The sequence below is a fragment of the Nematolebias whitei genome, chromosome 7 (genome assembly GCF_014905685.2).
Source record: "Nematolebias whitei isolate Nwh7 chromosome 7, NemWhi1, whole genome shotgun sequence".
Lineage (NCBI taxonomy): Eukaryota > Metazoa > Chordata > Actinopteri > Cyprinodontiformes > Rivulidae > Nematolebias > Nematolebias whitei.
In genome coordinates this window covers 43,600,626-43,618,219 of record NC_056504.1, presented here as the reverse complement: position 1 = coordinate 43,618,219, position 17,594 = coordinate 43,600,626, and the positions used below count along the sequence as shown (strand labels likewise).

The 17,594-nt window shown below is 42.5% G+C and overlaps 2 protein-coding genes across 2 annotated transcripts in view; both read left to right on the top strand.

Annotated features, from left to right (window-relative positions):
- LOC119411943 (serine/threonine-protein phosphatase 6 regulatory ankyrin repeat subunit C-like) overlaps positions 1-17,594 on the top strand; it is a 1,101,338-nt gene that overhangs the window by 864,676 nt on the left and 219,068 nt on the right. The window lies entirely within an intron of this gene.
- Positions 583-17,594, top strand: part of LOC119411976 (bile acid-CoA:amino acid N-acyltransferase) — an 18,882-nt gene continuing 1,870 nt past the window's right edge. The window contains exons 1-10 of the mRNA XM_037678951.1: positions 583-610; positions 3,922-4,049; positions 7,174-7,383; positions 7,767-7,866; positions 8,929-9,119; positions 10,264-10,439; positions 10,520-10,636; positions 10,775-10,860; positions 11,618-11,711; positions 11,947-12,027. Coding sequence (XP_037534879.1) covers positions 3,941-4,049; positions 7,174-7,383; positions 7,767-7,866; positions 8,929-9,119; positions 10,264-10,439; positions 10,520-10,636; positions 10,775-10,860; positions 11,618-11,711; positions 11,947-12,027 — 1,164 coding nt within the window. The 5' untranslated portion in view covers positions 583-610; positions 3,922-3,940. The remainder of the gene's footprint in view (positions 611-3,921; positions 4,050-7,173; positions 7,384-7,766; positions 7,867-8,928; positions 9,120-10,263; positions 10,440-10,519; positions 10,637-10,774; positions 10,861-11,617; positions 11,712-11,946; positions 12,028-17,594) is intronic.

Genomic DNA, 17,594 nt, shown 5'->3' with positions numbered 1-17,594 from the left:
AATCACTGTAATGCAACTTTGATTGGTCATATGTGCTGCTGATCTCATGCTGCTGATTATTTCATGCTAATGTGTTCATTCGTACTCATCTACCCACAAAGACTCATGTTTCATGCTGTTGCTATTCGGTGTATTGTTTTGCACAATTAGTGACTGATTAGCATATATCTTAGATCTTTTATCATACTGTTTGGTGTTTTTTAGCATATATCTTAGTTTATATCTTAGATCCTTATTTAATGTTTATTTTAACAATTTATGTTTTTGCTATTGTTGGATGTAACTGGGACCTTGTGTACACAATTTCGTTCCACCTCATGTACCACATGTGATGTTAATGACAATAATGAAACTTGACCTTGTTAGTTCCAGAAGATGTTGAAGTAATGACTCCTCCAGACCAGCTGGTGGCGGTAAAGAGTTTACAAACAAACAGTAGTTAAATTTTGACAAATCTTGACAGATAACAAAGTCTAAACAACAATAACTGATTGACCAGGTTGTATAGATTCATCCAGGCCTGAGTGGACCTTCCTCCTTTAAAGGTTGTTTATCCCTCCTGTCTGTCTGCAGCTTCTTCCTGTTCCTGCAGACTCTGTTCACACAAACGGTGAGGAAACATTTGAACTTCTCAGGTTCATCATGCTCGACTCAAACAGCAGCACGTTGTTATTTTCTTCTTGCACTTTCTGCAGATTGTTCCTCTCGACAGTCCTGTGTTTTTATCAACTTTCACCTGGTGGATCTGCTCTTTGCTCCATGGATTTTTCTTTCAGGAGTTCAGTATATGCACCAGTTTGGTTAATCATTATTTATTTCAGTGTTACTCATAATGACTGGCATGAATACTTTAAATATGGGTCGGATTTAAATAACAAAGTTAGTGGTTTTAGTCCCGAGTTTAAGAGACTAACCTGCATAAATAAGGTTGAATGAGTCTTGTACTAATCCTATAAACTAACAGGATCTAGAGTCCTGGATTTAAACTTCAAGTTTAATAACTAGGGGAATGTGTTTCAATGTTCATGCAGGCCTTAAACTGATAGTTTAGATTTTTTTTTTTTCCAAAAGCAGAATGGGAGGAAGATCTTTCAGTCATCAGGCTCCTCTTGTGGAACCAACTTCCAGTTTCTGTCCATAAGACTGACACATGGTCCAGTTTAAGACTTTCCTTTTTGATAAATCCTATTATTAGGGTTGGATTGTTATGCTGCCTTAAGCTTTGACTACTAGAGGACAAACTGACCTTGTTTACTTAAATTATTTGCTGAAATTGAATAGTTTTCATTTGAGACTATTTCTATCTTTACATGTGCTTCTTGACCTGCCACTGTGTATCTGTTCCTCTCAAACCCAGCCAGTTGAAGCAGATGGACGCTTGTCCTGAGTCTGGTTCTGCTAAAGGTTTCGTCCTCATGAGGGAGTTTTTCCTCTCCACTGTCGCCTTCATGCTTGCTCAAGATGAGAGTTCTGTGATGGAGTTAAACTCAAAGCAGTCTGCTCCTCAGATAAATAATGTTAAATTATTATTTATATATGTGAATGTTTCTGTTCAGTGCCCTGAGACGACTTCTGTTGTGACTTGGCGCTGTATAAATAAACTGAATTGACTTTAAATGGGTTTCTGTGCAAAGGTTATGAACAAAAAATATCTTACATGTTGTAGAGATTTGTTAGGCTACTTCCACTTTAATCTGGATAGTTTAAAAACTGAATTTCTGCTTTGTTTAAGTTTTTAGTGAGAAAAACAAACTTTTCTTACAAATTCTTGTCTCTGGTGGAGTTTTGTTTGTTAAGCTCATCAAGGACTTCAAAAAAATCTCTTACATCATTGTCCTTAGATACATACATGTAGTCAGCCATTTCAAATTACAGTCATGATTTTTAAGTTTTTTTTTTGGCCATTTCCACCTTTTACATGAATGAACTCCTGGAGATTTTAAAGCATCAACTTCGACCTTGGTCAATATATTATTAAGACATGGTGGATTAAAGGTGATCAAATGCTTGATTTATTTTTTTTTATCTCAGCATGTGGGCATGGTAAAACTTTAAACTTTGGCTTCTTGCCATGAAACACAAATTAAAAAAACTTGTTATATCTACAACATAAAACATCTGGTCTGCACCAAAGTGCAAAGTTTGAGAACAGTCTGATCCTCAACACATCTAAATTTCAAAATTACTCCATATCCTTAGCCCCGCCCACTGATAGCAGGAAGTCACGATTTACTCATGGTCATCATTTTCTGACTTAAGAGTTTGTAAGATGACGTATAACAAGGTAGCATTTAACTGTGGATGGCGGTCATTTTGACTCACCGTGCCAAATTTGAAACCACTTTTTTCCCTTTCTAACTTTTACATAGCAGCACAATGGCTCAGTGGTTAACACTGTTGCCTCACAGCAAGAAGGTCCTGGGTTCAATCCCTGGTTGGACCTGGGGTCTTTCTGTGATGAGTTTGCATGTTCTTCTCATCTTGCGTGGGTTTTCTCCGGGTACTTCGGTTTCCTCCCACAGACCAAAAACATGCATGTTAGGCTGCCTTCAGGCCCAGGCCTTCCTTGCAAAAGAGATCTGTGATCTCAATGGGAGTTGCCTGGTTAAATAAAGGTTAATAACATAAAATTAATAATACATTTGGACAAACTGCTCCTGGAGATTTATGAGTTTTGTTTTCCTACTATTTTGAGTGGAGGTGACAGTGCATATTGCCTGGAATTGCTGTCACATTGTAAAGTTTGCAGATGATACAGTGATGGTGGGATGCATGCATCACAAACAGATGACGAGTCCAGCTATAGAAAAGAGGTGGAAAACCTGGAGAGCTGGTGCAGGAAGAACAACCTTCACATCAATGTGAAGAAGACCAAGGAGATGGTTGTGGACTTCAGAAGGAACAAACACACTTACTCCCCCCATAGGAGGATCTGTGGTGGAAGTGGTCTCCAGCTACAAGTACTTGGGTGTGCACCTGAATGACAACCTCAGCTGGGACAACATTACTTCCAGCCTGATCAAGAAAGCTCATCAGAGACTCTACTTCCTCAGGCAGCTGAGGCGAGCTGGTCTGGGAAGCTCAGTCCACACCTCCTTCTACAGGTGTGCAGTGGAGAGCATCCTGTGCTCGAGCATCAACGTGTGGCATGGAGGCTGCACAGCTGCAGAAAGAAAAGCTTTGCAGAGAGTGGTGAAGGCTGCACAGAAGCCTGTTGGAGTCAGTCTCCCCACCATCACAGACATCTACACCTCAAGATGCAGGAAGAGGGCCACCTGCATCATGAAGGAACTCACTCACCCAGCACACACACATTTTGTCCCGCTCCCCTCAGGCAGGAGGTTGAGGAGCATTAAATGTAGAACCACTAGACTGAGGAACAGCTTCTACCCTGAGGCTGTTAGACTCATGAATCTCTAACTAGAATAATCACTGTGAAAAAAAATCACATCATGTTGCTGCTGATCTATTTCATGTTGCTGCTGATCTATTTCATGTTGCTGTATTCACTTGTACTCATCTGCTCACACAGACATGTTCATGCTGCCGTTCTGCATATTTTTTTATACTACTAGTGCTTAGTGTATTTTTAGTTCAACTTTTTTTTCCGTTCATATCTTAGATCTTATAACTGTTTTTCTTTTACATTTTATTGTTTGATGTAACTGGGACCCTGTGTACACAATTTTGTTCCACCACATGCATCACTTATGGTGTGTATGACAAATAAAGAACTTTGAATCCTTGAATTGCAAGCATCATTAAGGTGCAAGGACCGTTCATCTCTGCTTGCAGCTTTAATTTGGAGTTTGACATTTTCTCCCTGTTCTACACAGGTCCAGATGATCTGACTAAACATTGTTGGATTTTTTTCCTGGATCATTGCGCATGAACTTGACATTTTCTCCATATTGTTTTCAGACTGGACCAAGACGCTGTAATGTTCAGAGCAGGTGTGAGTGTGACAGCGATACTGCAGCTCAACAGCATGAAGATGAAACTTCTTCAAAAGGTTTATGGGAAACTGACATGTCTGCAGCAGCTTACAGGTAATTCTGTGTGTATGTTTTTAGGAAGCTCATTAAATTCATTCAATCTTTATTTAGACAGGTTAATCCCATTGAGCCTTGAGGACTCATTTACAAGAGAGAAATGGTGTGGTAGTAGCTGACAGTCATCCCCATCACACTCTAAAAGTGCTACAAGATAAGATGACATTTTTGTTTAAACTTTTACATACAATGTGGGGGATACTATTTTTCCAGTAATGCTAGATTTTTTTTTCTTCAGTTTTATGCCACCTTGTTGTGGTGGAGGAGTTTGTGCGCCTGAATGATCCTAGTAGCTATGCTGTCGGGGAATTGCCCCTGGTAGAGTCTCCCAAGGCAGATTGGTCTTAGGTGATAGGTCAGACAAAGAGTGATTCAAAAGACTTTTATGGACAGGATAAAACAAGGAACTCAGTGTCCCTTGCCCGGATGTGAGTTACCGGGGCCCCACCCTGGAGCCAGGCCTGGGGGAGGGGCTCGTCAGTGAGCACCTGGTGGCCGAGTCTCTACCCATGGGGCCCGGTTCGGCTCGCCTGAAGGAGCAGCATGGGTTTGCCTTCCTGTGGACCCGCCACCTGCAGGAGGGGCCATACAATTCAGGTGCATGATGCTATGGGCAGAGGCCGAAGGCGGGGACTTTGGCGCTCTGACCCTGGCTTACCAAAGCTGGCTCTTGGAACATGGAACGTGACCTCTCTGGCAGGGAAGGAGCCTGAGCTTGTGTGTGTGAGTTTGAGAGGTACCAACTAGACATAGTTGGGCTCACCTCGACACACAGCATGGGCTCTGGAACCGATCTCCTTGAGAGAGGCTGGACCTTATTCCACTCTGGAGTTGCCCATGGTGAGAGGCATCGAGCTGGTGTGGGTCTACTTGTAGCCCCCTGACTTGGTGCCTTTGTGTTGGAGTTTTTCCCGGTAGATGGGAGGGTGGCTTCCCTTCGCCTTTGGGTGGGTGGATGGGCTCTGACTGTTGTTGGTGCCTGCATGCCGAATGGCAGTTCAGAGTATCTGGCCTTCTTGGAGTCCTTGGCAGGGGTGCTGGAAGGTGTGCCAGCTGGATACTCCTTTATTCTGCTGGGGGACTTCAATGCCCACGTGGGTAATGACAGTGTGACCTTGAGGGCCATGATTGGGAGGAACGGCCTCTCTGATCTGAACCCGAGCAGTGTTCTGTTGTTGGACTTCTGTGCTAGTCATAGTTTGTCCATCACGAACACCATGTTTGAACATAAGGGAGTCCATAAGTGCACTTGGCACGAGGACGCCCTAGGTCGTAGATCGATGATTGACTTCATAGTCGTCTCATCAGATTTGCGGCCTTTTGCTTTGGACACTTGGGTGAAGAGAGAAGCTGAGCTGTCAACTGATCACCACCTGGTAGTGAGTTGGATCAGATGGTGGGGGAAGATGCCGGACAGACCCGGTAGACCCAAACATGTAGTGAGGGTTTGCTGGGAATGCCTGGCAGAAGAACCTGTCAGAGAGATCTTCAACTCACACGTCCGGGAGAGCTTTAACCACATCCCAGCTGAGGTGGGGAACATTGAGTCTGAGTGGGCCATGTTCTGCGCCTCACTTGTTGAGGTGGCTGCCTTGAGCTGTAGCCACAAGGTTGTCGGTGCTTCTCCCGGTGGCTATCCACGGACTCTGTGGTGGACACCCCAGGTTAGGGAGGCTGTCAAGCTGAAGCAGGAGTCTTCTCAGTCCTTGTTGGCCGGTGGGACTCTGGAGGCAGCTGAGAGGTACCAGAGGGCCAAGCGGTCTGCAGCCTTGGCTGTTGCTGAGGCAAAAGCTCGGATGTGGGAGGAGTTTGGTGAGACCTTAGTTAGAGACTCTCAGTCGGCTCCGAGGAGATTCTGGCAAACCATCAGGCGGCTGAGGAGAGGAAAGCAGCATTTTACTAACACTGTGTTCAGTGAAGGTGGGGTGCTGTTGACCTCAACCAGTGATGTTGTCAGGAGGTGGAAGGAATACTTCTCGGACCTTCTCAATCCCACCAGCACGTCTTCCATGGAAGAAGCTGTCGGGGGACTTTGGGATTGATCCATCCTTAACTGTGGCTGAGGTCGCCAAGGTAATTAAAAAGCTCTGAGGCGGCAGAGCTCTGGGAGTAGATGAGATTCACCCTGATTTCCTTAAGGCTCTGGATGTTGTGGGAATGTCTTGGTTGACACGCCTTTGCAATGTTGCGTGGACATCGGGGGCAGTGCCACTGGATTGGGAGACTGGGGTGGTGGTTTCCCTCTTCAAAAAGGGGGACTGGAGGGTGTGCTCCAATTATAGGGGCATCACTCTCCTTAGCTTCCCTGGTAAGGTCTATTCAGGGGTACTGGAGAAGCGAGTCCGATTGTTGGTTGAACCTCAGATCCAGGAGGAACAGTGTGGGTTCCGTCCTGGCGTGGAACCCTGGATCAGCTCTTTACCCTCACTAGGATCCTTTAGCGGTGCAAGAGTTTGGTTCGCATTGCTGGTAGTAAGTCGGACCCCTTCAGTGTGAGAGTTGGACACCGCCAGGGCTACCCGTTGTCACTGATACTGTTCATAACTTTTATGGACAGAATTTTATGGTGCAGGCAGTGGGCAGAGGGTTTCTGGTTTGGTGGCCTTAGGATTCCATCTCTGCTCTTTGCAGATGATGTGGTCCTGTTGGCGTCATCGTACCATGATCTTTAGCTCTCACTGGAACAGTTCACAGCTGAGTCTGAAGCAGCTGGGATGAGAATTAGCACCTCCATATTTGAGGCCATGATCCTGAACCCAAAAAGGGTGGATTGCTCTCTTCAGGTCGAGGGTGAGGTTCTGCCTTAAGTGAAGTTCAAGTATCTCAGGGTTTTGTTCACGAGTGAGGGAAGAATGGAGCGTGAGATTGACAGACAGATTGGTGCAGCGTCTGCAGTATTGCATACTCTATACCGGTCCGTTGTGGTGAAGGTGGAGCTGAGCTGTAAGGCAAAGCTCTCTGTTTACTGGTTGGTCTATGTTCCTACCATCACCTATAGTCATGAGCTTTAGGTAGAGACCTAAAGAACAAGATAGCGGATACAGGCGGTTGAAATGAGTTTCCTCTGCAGTTTTCTCACGCATTAAGAATTGTGAAAAGTCTTTGTTCTGTAATTATGCAGGTTCAGTTCGGTGGAGGAGCAGTGCCAGACCAGCACCGTTACTGACGGTCGCTCCTGTTCGCACCCTCGTGGATGAAAAGATCAGCATCAAAGGTCACTTCCTGCCCCCCCACTGTCCCGTCACAGTGTACGCTCGAATGCACAGCGATGAGGGAGACCTGTGGGAGTCATTTGCCCATTATAACACAAACGCAACAGGCACTTTTAGCAGTGAGTACAATTTATGAACAACATGCCTTTTTTAATGAACATACTGCATAATATCTTATGCATGATGTAACTTACTGGTAAATAAGAAACCTGTGTGTGTAGATAGTTTTGAAAATCATGAATAAAACATTTAAAATATTGATTAAATTTTGTTGCCATTTAGCTGTTTATTGTATTAAATAATATATTTTCATTATGTAGAACATGAAGTTAAATATGAACTATTTGCTAAAAGTTAAACAAATCAAAAAGTTTCTGTGTTCCATTTGTGAGTTAAATATAAACTAGCAGATTAACATGTACCTGTATATTTACTGTTTACAGTCTTTCTAACTTAGTATTTTGTTTAGCTCTTTTTAATTTTCTTCTTGTCCACTCAACAGTGACCAGTGATCATTCAGTCGGAGGCTCCTATCTGGGCTGTGAGCCGATGGGAGTGTTCTGGGGGATGCAGCCAGCTCCTGGAGAAAGAGAAGGTTTGAGGCAAGTGAAGGCAGCTTGTTGTTCCTGAACGCTTCATAGAAATAAACCCGTGTGTCTCCTTATGCACGTGTGAAACCTTTAGTAGTCCAAAGGCGTCTTTCACAAAACCCTTCAATTTGGGATTTGGACATCCTCATAGTAGCTATGCTTTCATGGACATGAGTAACCGGATCAAACGGCCATTTGGAACAAAAACACATCATGTAAACACCATGTTCGGGTTATTTTTTGTTTATTCAGGGTGATCCGAAATAATTTGTGATCAGAACGAAATGGGTGGTTTACGCCAATTCATAACCCGAACGGTGCGCATGTAAACGCTTGATCTATTCGTTTTTATCTGATGGTGAAAAACTGACCTGACTGCGCATGTTCGACTTTGCAGCTGGATAACTCTCTCTCTGGGGAAGTGGAATGTGATGTGTCTACCTTTTCTGTCGATCGAGGACGCCTAAATTGCATATAATTGGATTTATGATAACAGGTTTCCTGTTTCTGGAATGGTCTGGTTCCTGGTTTATCAATATACAAAGAAGACAGTCGCTGCTAAGTTGGCCCTCGTCAGGCTGCTGCCTATGTGAAGGTTTGATTCGTGCTTTGAGGACTCAAAATCAGCTGATTTACGAGCTAAACCGTAAGATAGAAGTGATTTGAATTGCAGGCCACCTGCTGCTTTGGGACTCGTCAGCATGAAAACGACCTTGAAGAGACTTGTAAGCACGGACCAGTAGAATGCACCCTAATCTGGCCATTTTGGACCTTGGAAGTACCAGTAAAGAAAACAAGAAAAAATAGTCTGACGACTATATGGACATATTCTCGTATTTCAGTACAGTGATAATAAAGCTTTTTCTGTTTCTTATTCTGATTCTTATTCTGATTCTGATAATAACATTACATGCCCAAATGTCAATATGGTGCATTTGTTGATGGAAACAAGAATGAAATGAAATATCTTGATACTACAATGTCCTAAATCAAATACAAGTCAAAGTACATATCTGCATTTTCCATTATTGTGAATTTAGATTTAACTGCTGAAATGTCCCCCTTTATTCACAGACTCAGGAAGAAAGATGTGGAGACTCCTTACGTGGTGTACATCTCCCTACTGGAGGGTCACGTTTCTCCCAGGGAAGTTCAGACCACTGAGCTGGCTGCAGTTACTGCTGAACGGTGGTACCTCGCACCAGGAGTGAAGAGAACGGAGATTCGTCAAAATGGAATTGTAGGAACTTTATTCATACCTCCTGGTGAGTGTTAAAGCACATTATGTGGTGACATTTTATTTTTATTATTTAAGAACTGAGGGAAATTCTAAATACAGTCAGATGTTGCATAAGATGTGCACTGTCTTTGTAAAGAGTTCCAGTTTGGTTTTAATTCATGTCCAAGCATTACAACAGCACTTTTAAAAGTTTTTAATGATTTTCTTTTATCCAATGACTCTGGCTGCTTTAGTTCTTTTAGATTTCTCTTCTGCCTTTGTCATAGTTTTTTTTTTTACAACATTCTTTTTTCAAGGCTTGAACATGTTTGTTTCAAAGGTACAGTTCTGTCATGGCTTAAATTTGTCACAGAGGTTTTTTTATGTACAGTATCTGTATGAAAACACTCCTTTACCTCAGCCCCCATTAGTTCTGGCGTAGCTCATAGGTTCATTTTGGGTCATACTTTGCTTTTATTGTACTTTATATGTTGTTTTTGAGATTGATATTTAGGATGTACAGACAAAGTGCAGCCCAAAGACCCCTTATGATGATTGCAATCAATGGAAACAATGTTCCCTCGCCTGGACGTGGGTCACCGGGGCCCCACTCTGGAGCTGGGCCTGGAGGTGGGCACACCTCTGTCTTGTCAAAGTTCCAAAATTCACAGCTGAAACTCGTGCCTTCGTGTGAAAAGTTGCTTTTCTCAACAAAAAGAAGCTGAGAACTTGCTTACAGATTTTTTTTTATTATTAAAAGCTTTGTGTGAAAAATGCTATGCTAAAGAGCTCAAACCACACCAAGCGTCCACCATTTTGAGAACCGAAAAAACAGGAAGGAGAGACAGCTCATGTCACGTCAAGGGTCTTCCCTCCCATTTTTCTTAAAGAGACACTCTGCTCGCTCCCTCACTATCCACCCTTCGGTTCAGTCTTATACTGCCATCCGGTGTTCAAAAAAGGTTTTACACTCAAAACAAATTAACCAACATTTCTTCTTAAAGTTGACAATAATTGCTAATTTTTGTCAAATTTCAAACAATATTATCGTTTATCGTAATGATTTCTGAGACAATCGCACAGCAAAATTTGTTATTGTGACAGGCCTACGTATACCCAAATGTCCATATTTGGGGGATAAAATGAACCACAGAACAGTGGTCTCTAACTATTGCACTGTTTTCTGGCAGGCCCAGGCCCGTTTCCAGCCATGCTGGATCTGTGGGGACTAGGTGGAGGACTGCAGGAGTACCGCTCTTCGTTGTTTGCATCCAAGGGTTTTGTTAGCTTTTCACTTGCCTACATAGGGCACAAAGATTTACCTGGTCCGCCAAATCGTGTCAATGTTGGAGATTCATATTTCAAGGTGGGTAAAGTCCAAACTTTTATCTAGGGTTTACTTAAATAATTATTTTCTCTAGTACATCATATGTTCTGTCTGGGCAGGCAGCATTCCAGCTACTTCAGAATCACCATCAGGTCGTCTCAGACAGAGTCGGGATCATCGGTCTGTCCTTTGGATGCTACTTGACGCTTCGCATCGCTGCCCAGACTGGAGTTAAAGTTGGTCACAAAGCTTCCTCTATGTTTTTATATCTGCTTTAAAAAATGAACATATCTAAATCTTAAATCTATCTCTTCATGTTAATGTTTTTTTGTACATTTAAAAGTTTGCCTCCATCAACTTGTTTTTGTTTCCAGCCTTCCTGTTTGATTGGTATTAACGGCCCTGTTGGAAGTACAGTGACTCCCTTTGATGTGGGGGGCAGTACTAAACTGATTGATAAGTAAATAAACTTTAATACTTGTACATTGTGGGAAAAATGAATGTAATCTTCTGTCAGTCACCAAGTTTTATAGTTCATAGTCACATTGACACTTCCAAAACAATGGTGCTTTCAAGCTCTCCTCAGAAAAAGCATCTTTTTTTTTTTGTTAAATAACAAAGTCAGTACATTTTTTTTTATCTTGTCACTGGATCACTTTTGATTTGAAAAAGTTCAAGATAACACAATTAATGAACTCAGATCTTCAAAACAATACACCGTATTATATTACATTATTATTGTTTAATGTATATCTTAGATCCTTGTATACAGTTTCTTTTTATTTATACTTTAAATTTTTGCTATTTTTGGGTGTAACTGGGACCTTGGGTACATAAATTCGTTCCACCTCATGTTCCACATGATGCAAATGACAATAAAGAACCTTGAACCTTAAACCAAAACGCAAGTTAATAAAATAGTCCTGGTCTTGTTTATGTAGTGCTGACTTTATCAGAACTGCAATTCAGTGTTTAAGTTTAGCCTTTTTTATTATTTACTGTTTATGATATCCCATCACTGTATTTCAGTTTTGCTTTGAGAAAAGTTGGTGTTAAATCCTTTAACTCTTTGCACCCTCACACGATAAACACCTCCACATCAGCATCATCCTCTAAGACTATTTTTGATTACAGACACAATGAAACTGGATGATTTAAATTATTTCAAAAAGGTGGGATAAGCAAATAATTGTGTTTGTTTGTTTGTTTGTTTTTAGCATCGAGAAATATTGTACATACAACGAACAAGGTTATATAATTTTCAAAGAGGCCTCCCTTCCTGCTAATCTCCCTCCTGACAGCATCGTCAAGGTAATAAGACAAAATAGCTGGTACACACTGATGACACACTGAAATCTGATCTGATACATTTAAAATGTATGGATGAATAAATAAAAACAAACAATGTCTAAATCATCACACACTGGGTTGAAGACCAGGGAGTAAATATGCGTTTTAAATTAGATTTGCTGGCGGCCATTTAAAAATCCTCTCAGTAACCCTCAGTTTGTCTCCTGTTCTACTTCAACTTCTTGTGTTTTTGCAGGTGGAGAAGATCGACTGTCCTCTGATGTACGTAGTGGGTGAGGATGATCTGAGTGCCTCGAGCATTGAGAACGCAGACATGGCAAGATATAATTTCAGTATAGTTTATTTTATAAATTCAAAAACATTCAAGACAAAATTGTCTTGTCTTTTATTTTATAAAAGTTAAATAGAAAATGTTGTTCATAAGTTTTGATATCTGAAGGAAATGTGTGTGTATATATATATATATATATATATATATATATATATATATTATATATTCAGAGATTCTTTATTGTCTTTCGCACCACATGTGGTACAATACATTTGGTGAAACAAAATTATGCACACAGGGTCCCAGTTACATCCAATAATAAAATGTAAGAGAAAAACAGTAATAAGATCTAAGATATGAACTAAGAAAAACATCAGCTAAAAATATGCTAAGCACTAATAGCATAAAAACAAAAAACACAATACGTCAAACAGCAGCACGAACATGATTCTGTGTGAGCAGATGAGCACACATGAACACAATAACATGAAACAGATCAGCAGCAACATGATGTGATTTTACACAGTGATTATTCTGGTTAGATATTCATGAGTCTAACAGCGTCAGGGCAGAAGCTGTTCCTCAGTCTAGTGGTTCTACACAAAATGCTACTTAACCTCCTTCATGAGGGGAGCGGGGCACAAAGTGTGTGTGCTGGGTGAGTGGGGTCCTTCATGATGCAGGTTGCCCTCTTCCTGCATCTGGAGGTGTCGGTGTCTGTGATGGTGGGGAGGCTGACTCCAACAGACTTCTGTGCAGCCTTCACCACTGTGGTAGGTGTGTTTGTTCCTTCTGAAGTCCACGGCCATCTCCTTCATCTTCTTCACTGACTGCAATCTGCTTGTTAGTCTAGGACCCAGTTGCAAATGGAGGGGCTTAGTCCTAGTGTGAGCAGTTTGTCCATCAGTGTTTGGGGGATCATGGTATTGAAGGCATACGGGAAGTCCACAAAGATCATACAGACGTAGGAGTCCTTCTGCTCCAGGTGGGCGAGAGCAGTGTGGACCACAGAGGAGATGGCATCCTCTATTGATCGATTCTTGTGGTATGTGTACTGGTAAGGGTCCTCGTTGATATTGTAGTGAATGTGGGGGTCAGCTTCACTACTAATTAATTCTTCTTAAAGCTAGTTCAAGCACAAAGAATATTAATTATTTAAATACAACAGATTCTTTCTTTTTCGAGTTAAATTAATGCCATGTGACCAAGACAACTGTGAGGATTGTTTAATCAGTGACATGAGACGCCATTTTTCTTTCACCCATCAGAATAAATGCGGTCATTTATTTAACAGAATCAAAATTTAACATCAAAACATGTACACATTGATTTGCTGATCTGGTTCTGATTAATAAAAACTTGGCATGCTTTACTAACAAGACAACAGAACATTTCTGAAAGCATCTAGATTGATTTACTGGCGAAGAGGTTTACAAGAGGAGAGATTTAGAGGTTTAAAGAGGAGATGGATGGAGGAAGATGTATGTTGTTGACCAGAATTAGCACGCTTCTTCCAACACCAGCTCAAACCCCCGGTACACTCGGTGCGTGACGACTCGTTACCTTTGCAGAAGATAAATCAGCTCCGGTACCAGAGGTCCATTTCAACGCTACCTTTCAGCGTCTCCGGTCAGGGTGGCTGAGAATCGTCAGAAGTCATGTGGTTTACTCCGTTAAACAGAACCAGCTTCCTTCGAAGTTGTAGGGCGTTACGCCCGGGTGAGTTCACAGCGAGGCGCTGTGACTCCGCTGGGATGGACGGACCCTCGTCTCACGGTCATATCCATCAGCTATTGATTAAATCTGAAAGTTCCTTAGGAACTCTCAGGAAGACTTCATAGTCCCAAGAAAGCCTCAAGAAAACTCCGGTCAAAGACTGAAGAAGACTGAGACTCGAGAAGACTCTGGGAAGACTGACTAGTTCCAGGAAGTGTTGACTTTTAAAGAGTCCTCACTTCCGGTCACTTAGTACTTCCTGATTGGTTGAAACAACCAACAGGGGGGTGTTTCAGTGATGTCAGAGGGTTATTAAAAGTCAAGAGAGGATGCAGGAATGTTTAGGAACGATTAGTACAGACAGAGAAATGTTTTGAAGAAGTGAGAGGAAGCAGGTGCCAGTTGCTTCTTATTTACCGTCTGCTAGGTTTAAAAACAAGACACTTTGTTCTAATAACTCGTTTTCTGACTGTCTCTGACTTTCGACCGACATCACTACTCCTTATTCAGGCAGAAGATCAAAATGCATAATTACTTTGTAAATAGCCATTTAACTTGATTTCTAATTTCTAATGAGGTTTAAAAATCATTAATACTGTTTCACAGTTGATTTAAAATGAGTGGTTCACTTCAACATTTAGAAATGGTATGAACTAAACACACTTTGATTATCAAAAAGAAGAGTGTTCTTTCAATTGATTAATTCAGGATACAATTAAATAGTCTCTGGATTCAAATCAATGAAATAACAGTTCCTGTCCCATGAAGGTCTTCAGAGACAGATTGTTGTCGGAGGCCTAGTTCACTACAATATTGATGGTTGTTTTGATGTGGGTCATGACCAGTTTTTCAAAGTATTTAGTGACTGTCGGGGTGAGGGCTACTGGCCGGTAGTCATTCAGACCTGTCACTGTAGAGCTATTTGGGACTGGGATGATGGTGGCTGTCTTCAGGCAGATGGGAACTGTCTCCAGGGTAAGTGAGAAGTTCAAGATATCGGCCAGCACATCGCAGAGCTGATCGGCACATTCTTCCAGCACCTTCACGGGGATGTTGTCTGGGCCGGTTACTTTGTGAGGATTAAATCTCCTGAAAGTACTCCTCACTTCGACTTAGGTCACGCTGAGAAGCTCTTCATCCGGTGGTGAGGTGAGTCTGGTGCTGGGTGGTCTGTTCGGGTCTTCAGAGCCTGTGTAGAACTTGTTGAGGGCATCAGGCAGTGATGTGTCTCTAAGGCATTGTTCACTCCTGCCTTTATAATCTGTTATGCACTTAATACCCCGTGGGTCTTGTGAAGTGAATTGACCCTGGATCCTCTGTGCATATGTAGCCTTGGCCCTCTTAATACCAGCAACCAGTTCTTTCCTTGTCCTTCTCAGCTCCTGTGAGTTTCCAGACCTGAAGGCAGTGTTCCTGGCTTCCAGCAGGGTGCGCACCTCTGCATTCAGCCAAGGCTTCCTGTTCGGGTAGCTTTTAACATACCTGATGGTGGTGATGTCATCAGCACATTTACTAATATACCCCAGAACTGAGGATGTGTATTGCTCCAGATTTAGCACCCCCCCATATTCAGCAGCTTCTCTGAAGACCTCCAAGTCTGTTTGTTCAAAACAATTCTTCAGTATGGCGCCCTTATTCTGGATCCAAGATTTAACTTTCTTTTGTACTGGTCTGGAGCTTCTCAGCAGGGGAAGGTAAGCAGGAGCCAGGAAGATGGAGGTGTGATCAGATAGTCTTCAGTGGGGGTGGGGTTTGGCTTTGTATGCATCTTTTACATTTGTGTAAACACGGTCCAGTGTGTTGTTTCCACGTGTTGGTATGTCCACATGCTGGTAAGATCTTGGGAGGCAGTCTTTTAGATTAATGTAATTAAAGTCTCCAGCCACTATGTAAAGAACAGTTTGGCTACAATTTACCCTCATAAATTGTGCAGAGTAAGGCACGGTGTCAATTTCAGAACTCCTAAACACTGGGAACGCACCTGCTCATACAGACTCATGTTTGTGCTGCTGTTGTTTTGGCGCATTGTTTTTGTACCATTAGTGTTTAGTGTATTCTTAGTTTAGTGAATGTAGTATATTCTTAGTTCATGACTCAGATCTTACAAACCGGATTCCAAATAAGTTGGGACACTAAACAAATTGTGAATAAGAACTGAATGCAATGATGTGGAGGTGCCAACATCTAATATTTTATTCAGAATAGAACACAAATCACAGATCAAAAGTTTAAATTGAGAGAATGTATAATTTTAAGGGAAAAATCTGTTGTTTCCAAATTTCATGGCGTCAACAAATCCCAAAAAAGTTGGGACAAGTCCATTTTTCCCACTGTGTGGCATCCCCCCTTCTTCTTACAACACTCAACAGACGTCTGGGAACAGAGGAGACCAGTTTCTCAAGTTTAGAAATAGGAATGCTCTCCCATTCATGTCTAATACAGGCCTCTAACTGTTCAATCGTCTTGGGCCTTCTTTGTCGCACCTTCCTCTTTATGATGCGCCAAATGTTCTCTATAGGTGAAAGATCTGGACTGCAGGCTGGCCATTTCAGTACCCGGATCCTTCTCCTACGTAGCCATGATGTTGTGATTGCTGCAGAATGTGGTCTGGCGTTTTCGTGTTGAAAAATACAGGGTCTTCCCTGAAAGAGATGACATCTAGATGGGAGCATATGTTGTTCTAGAACCTGAACATAGTTCTCTGCATTAATGGTGCCTTTCCAGACATGCAAGCTGCCCATGCCACAAGCGCTCATGCAACCCCATACCATCATTGATGCAGGCTTCTGAACGGAGCGTTGATAACAACTTGGGCTATCCTTGTCCTCTCTGGTCCGGATGACATGGCGTCCCATTGTTCCATAAAGAACTTCAAATCGTGACTCATCTGACCACAGAACAGTCTTCCATTTTGCCACACTCCATTTTAAATGACCCCTGGCCCAGTGCAAACGTCTGAGCTTGTGGAGCTTGCTTAGAAATGGCTTCCTCTTTGTACTGTAGAGTTTCAGCTGGCAACGGCGGATGGCACGGTGGATTGTGTTCACTGACAATGCTTTCTGGAAGTATTCCTGAGCCCATTCTGTTATTTCCTTGACAGTGGCATTCCTGTTTGAGGTGCAGTGACGTTTAAGGGCCCGGAGGTCACGAGCATCCAGTAGAGTTTTACGGCCTTGACCCTTACACACAGCAATTGTTCCAGATTCTCTGAATCTTTTGATGATGTTATGCACTGTTGATGATGATAACTTAAAAGTCTTTGCTATTTTACGCTGGGTAACACCATTCTGGTATTGCTGCACTATCTTTCTGCGCAACAATGGTGGAATTGGTGATCCTCTTACCATCTTGGCTTCTGAGAGACGCTGACACTCTGAGAAGCTCTTTTTATACCCAATCATGTTGTCACCATAACCCTCAGCACTGGCTCTCCTCAGGGATGTGTGTTGAGCCCCCTTCTGTTTACTCTGCTCACATATGATTGTGCAGCTACCCATCCAGGCTGTCACATTGTAAAGTTTGCAGATGATACAGCGGTGGTGGGATGCATCACAAACAATGATGAGTCCAGCTACAGGCAAGAGGTGGAACACCTGGAGAGCTGGTGCAGAGAGAATAACCTTCACATCAATGTGAAGAAGACAAAGGAGATGATTGTGGACTTCAGAAGGAACAAAAACACCTACACCCCCCTGAACATAAGAGGATCTGCGGTGGAAGTGGTCTCCAGCTACAAGTACTTGGGTGTACACATGAATGACAACCTCAGCTGGAGCAACAACACCACCAGCCTGATCAAGAAAGCTCATCAGAGACTCTACTTCCTCAGACGGCTGAGGCGAGCTGGTCTGGGAAGCTCAGTCCTCACCTCCTTCTACAGGTGTGCAGTGGAGAGC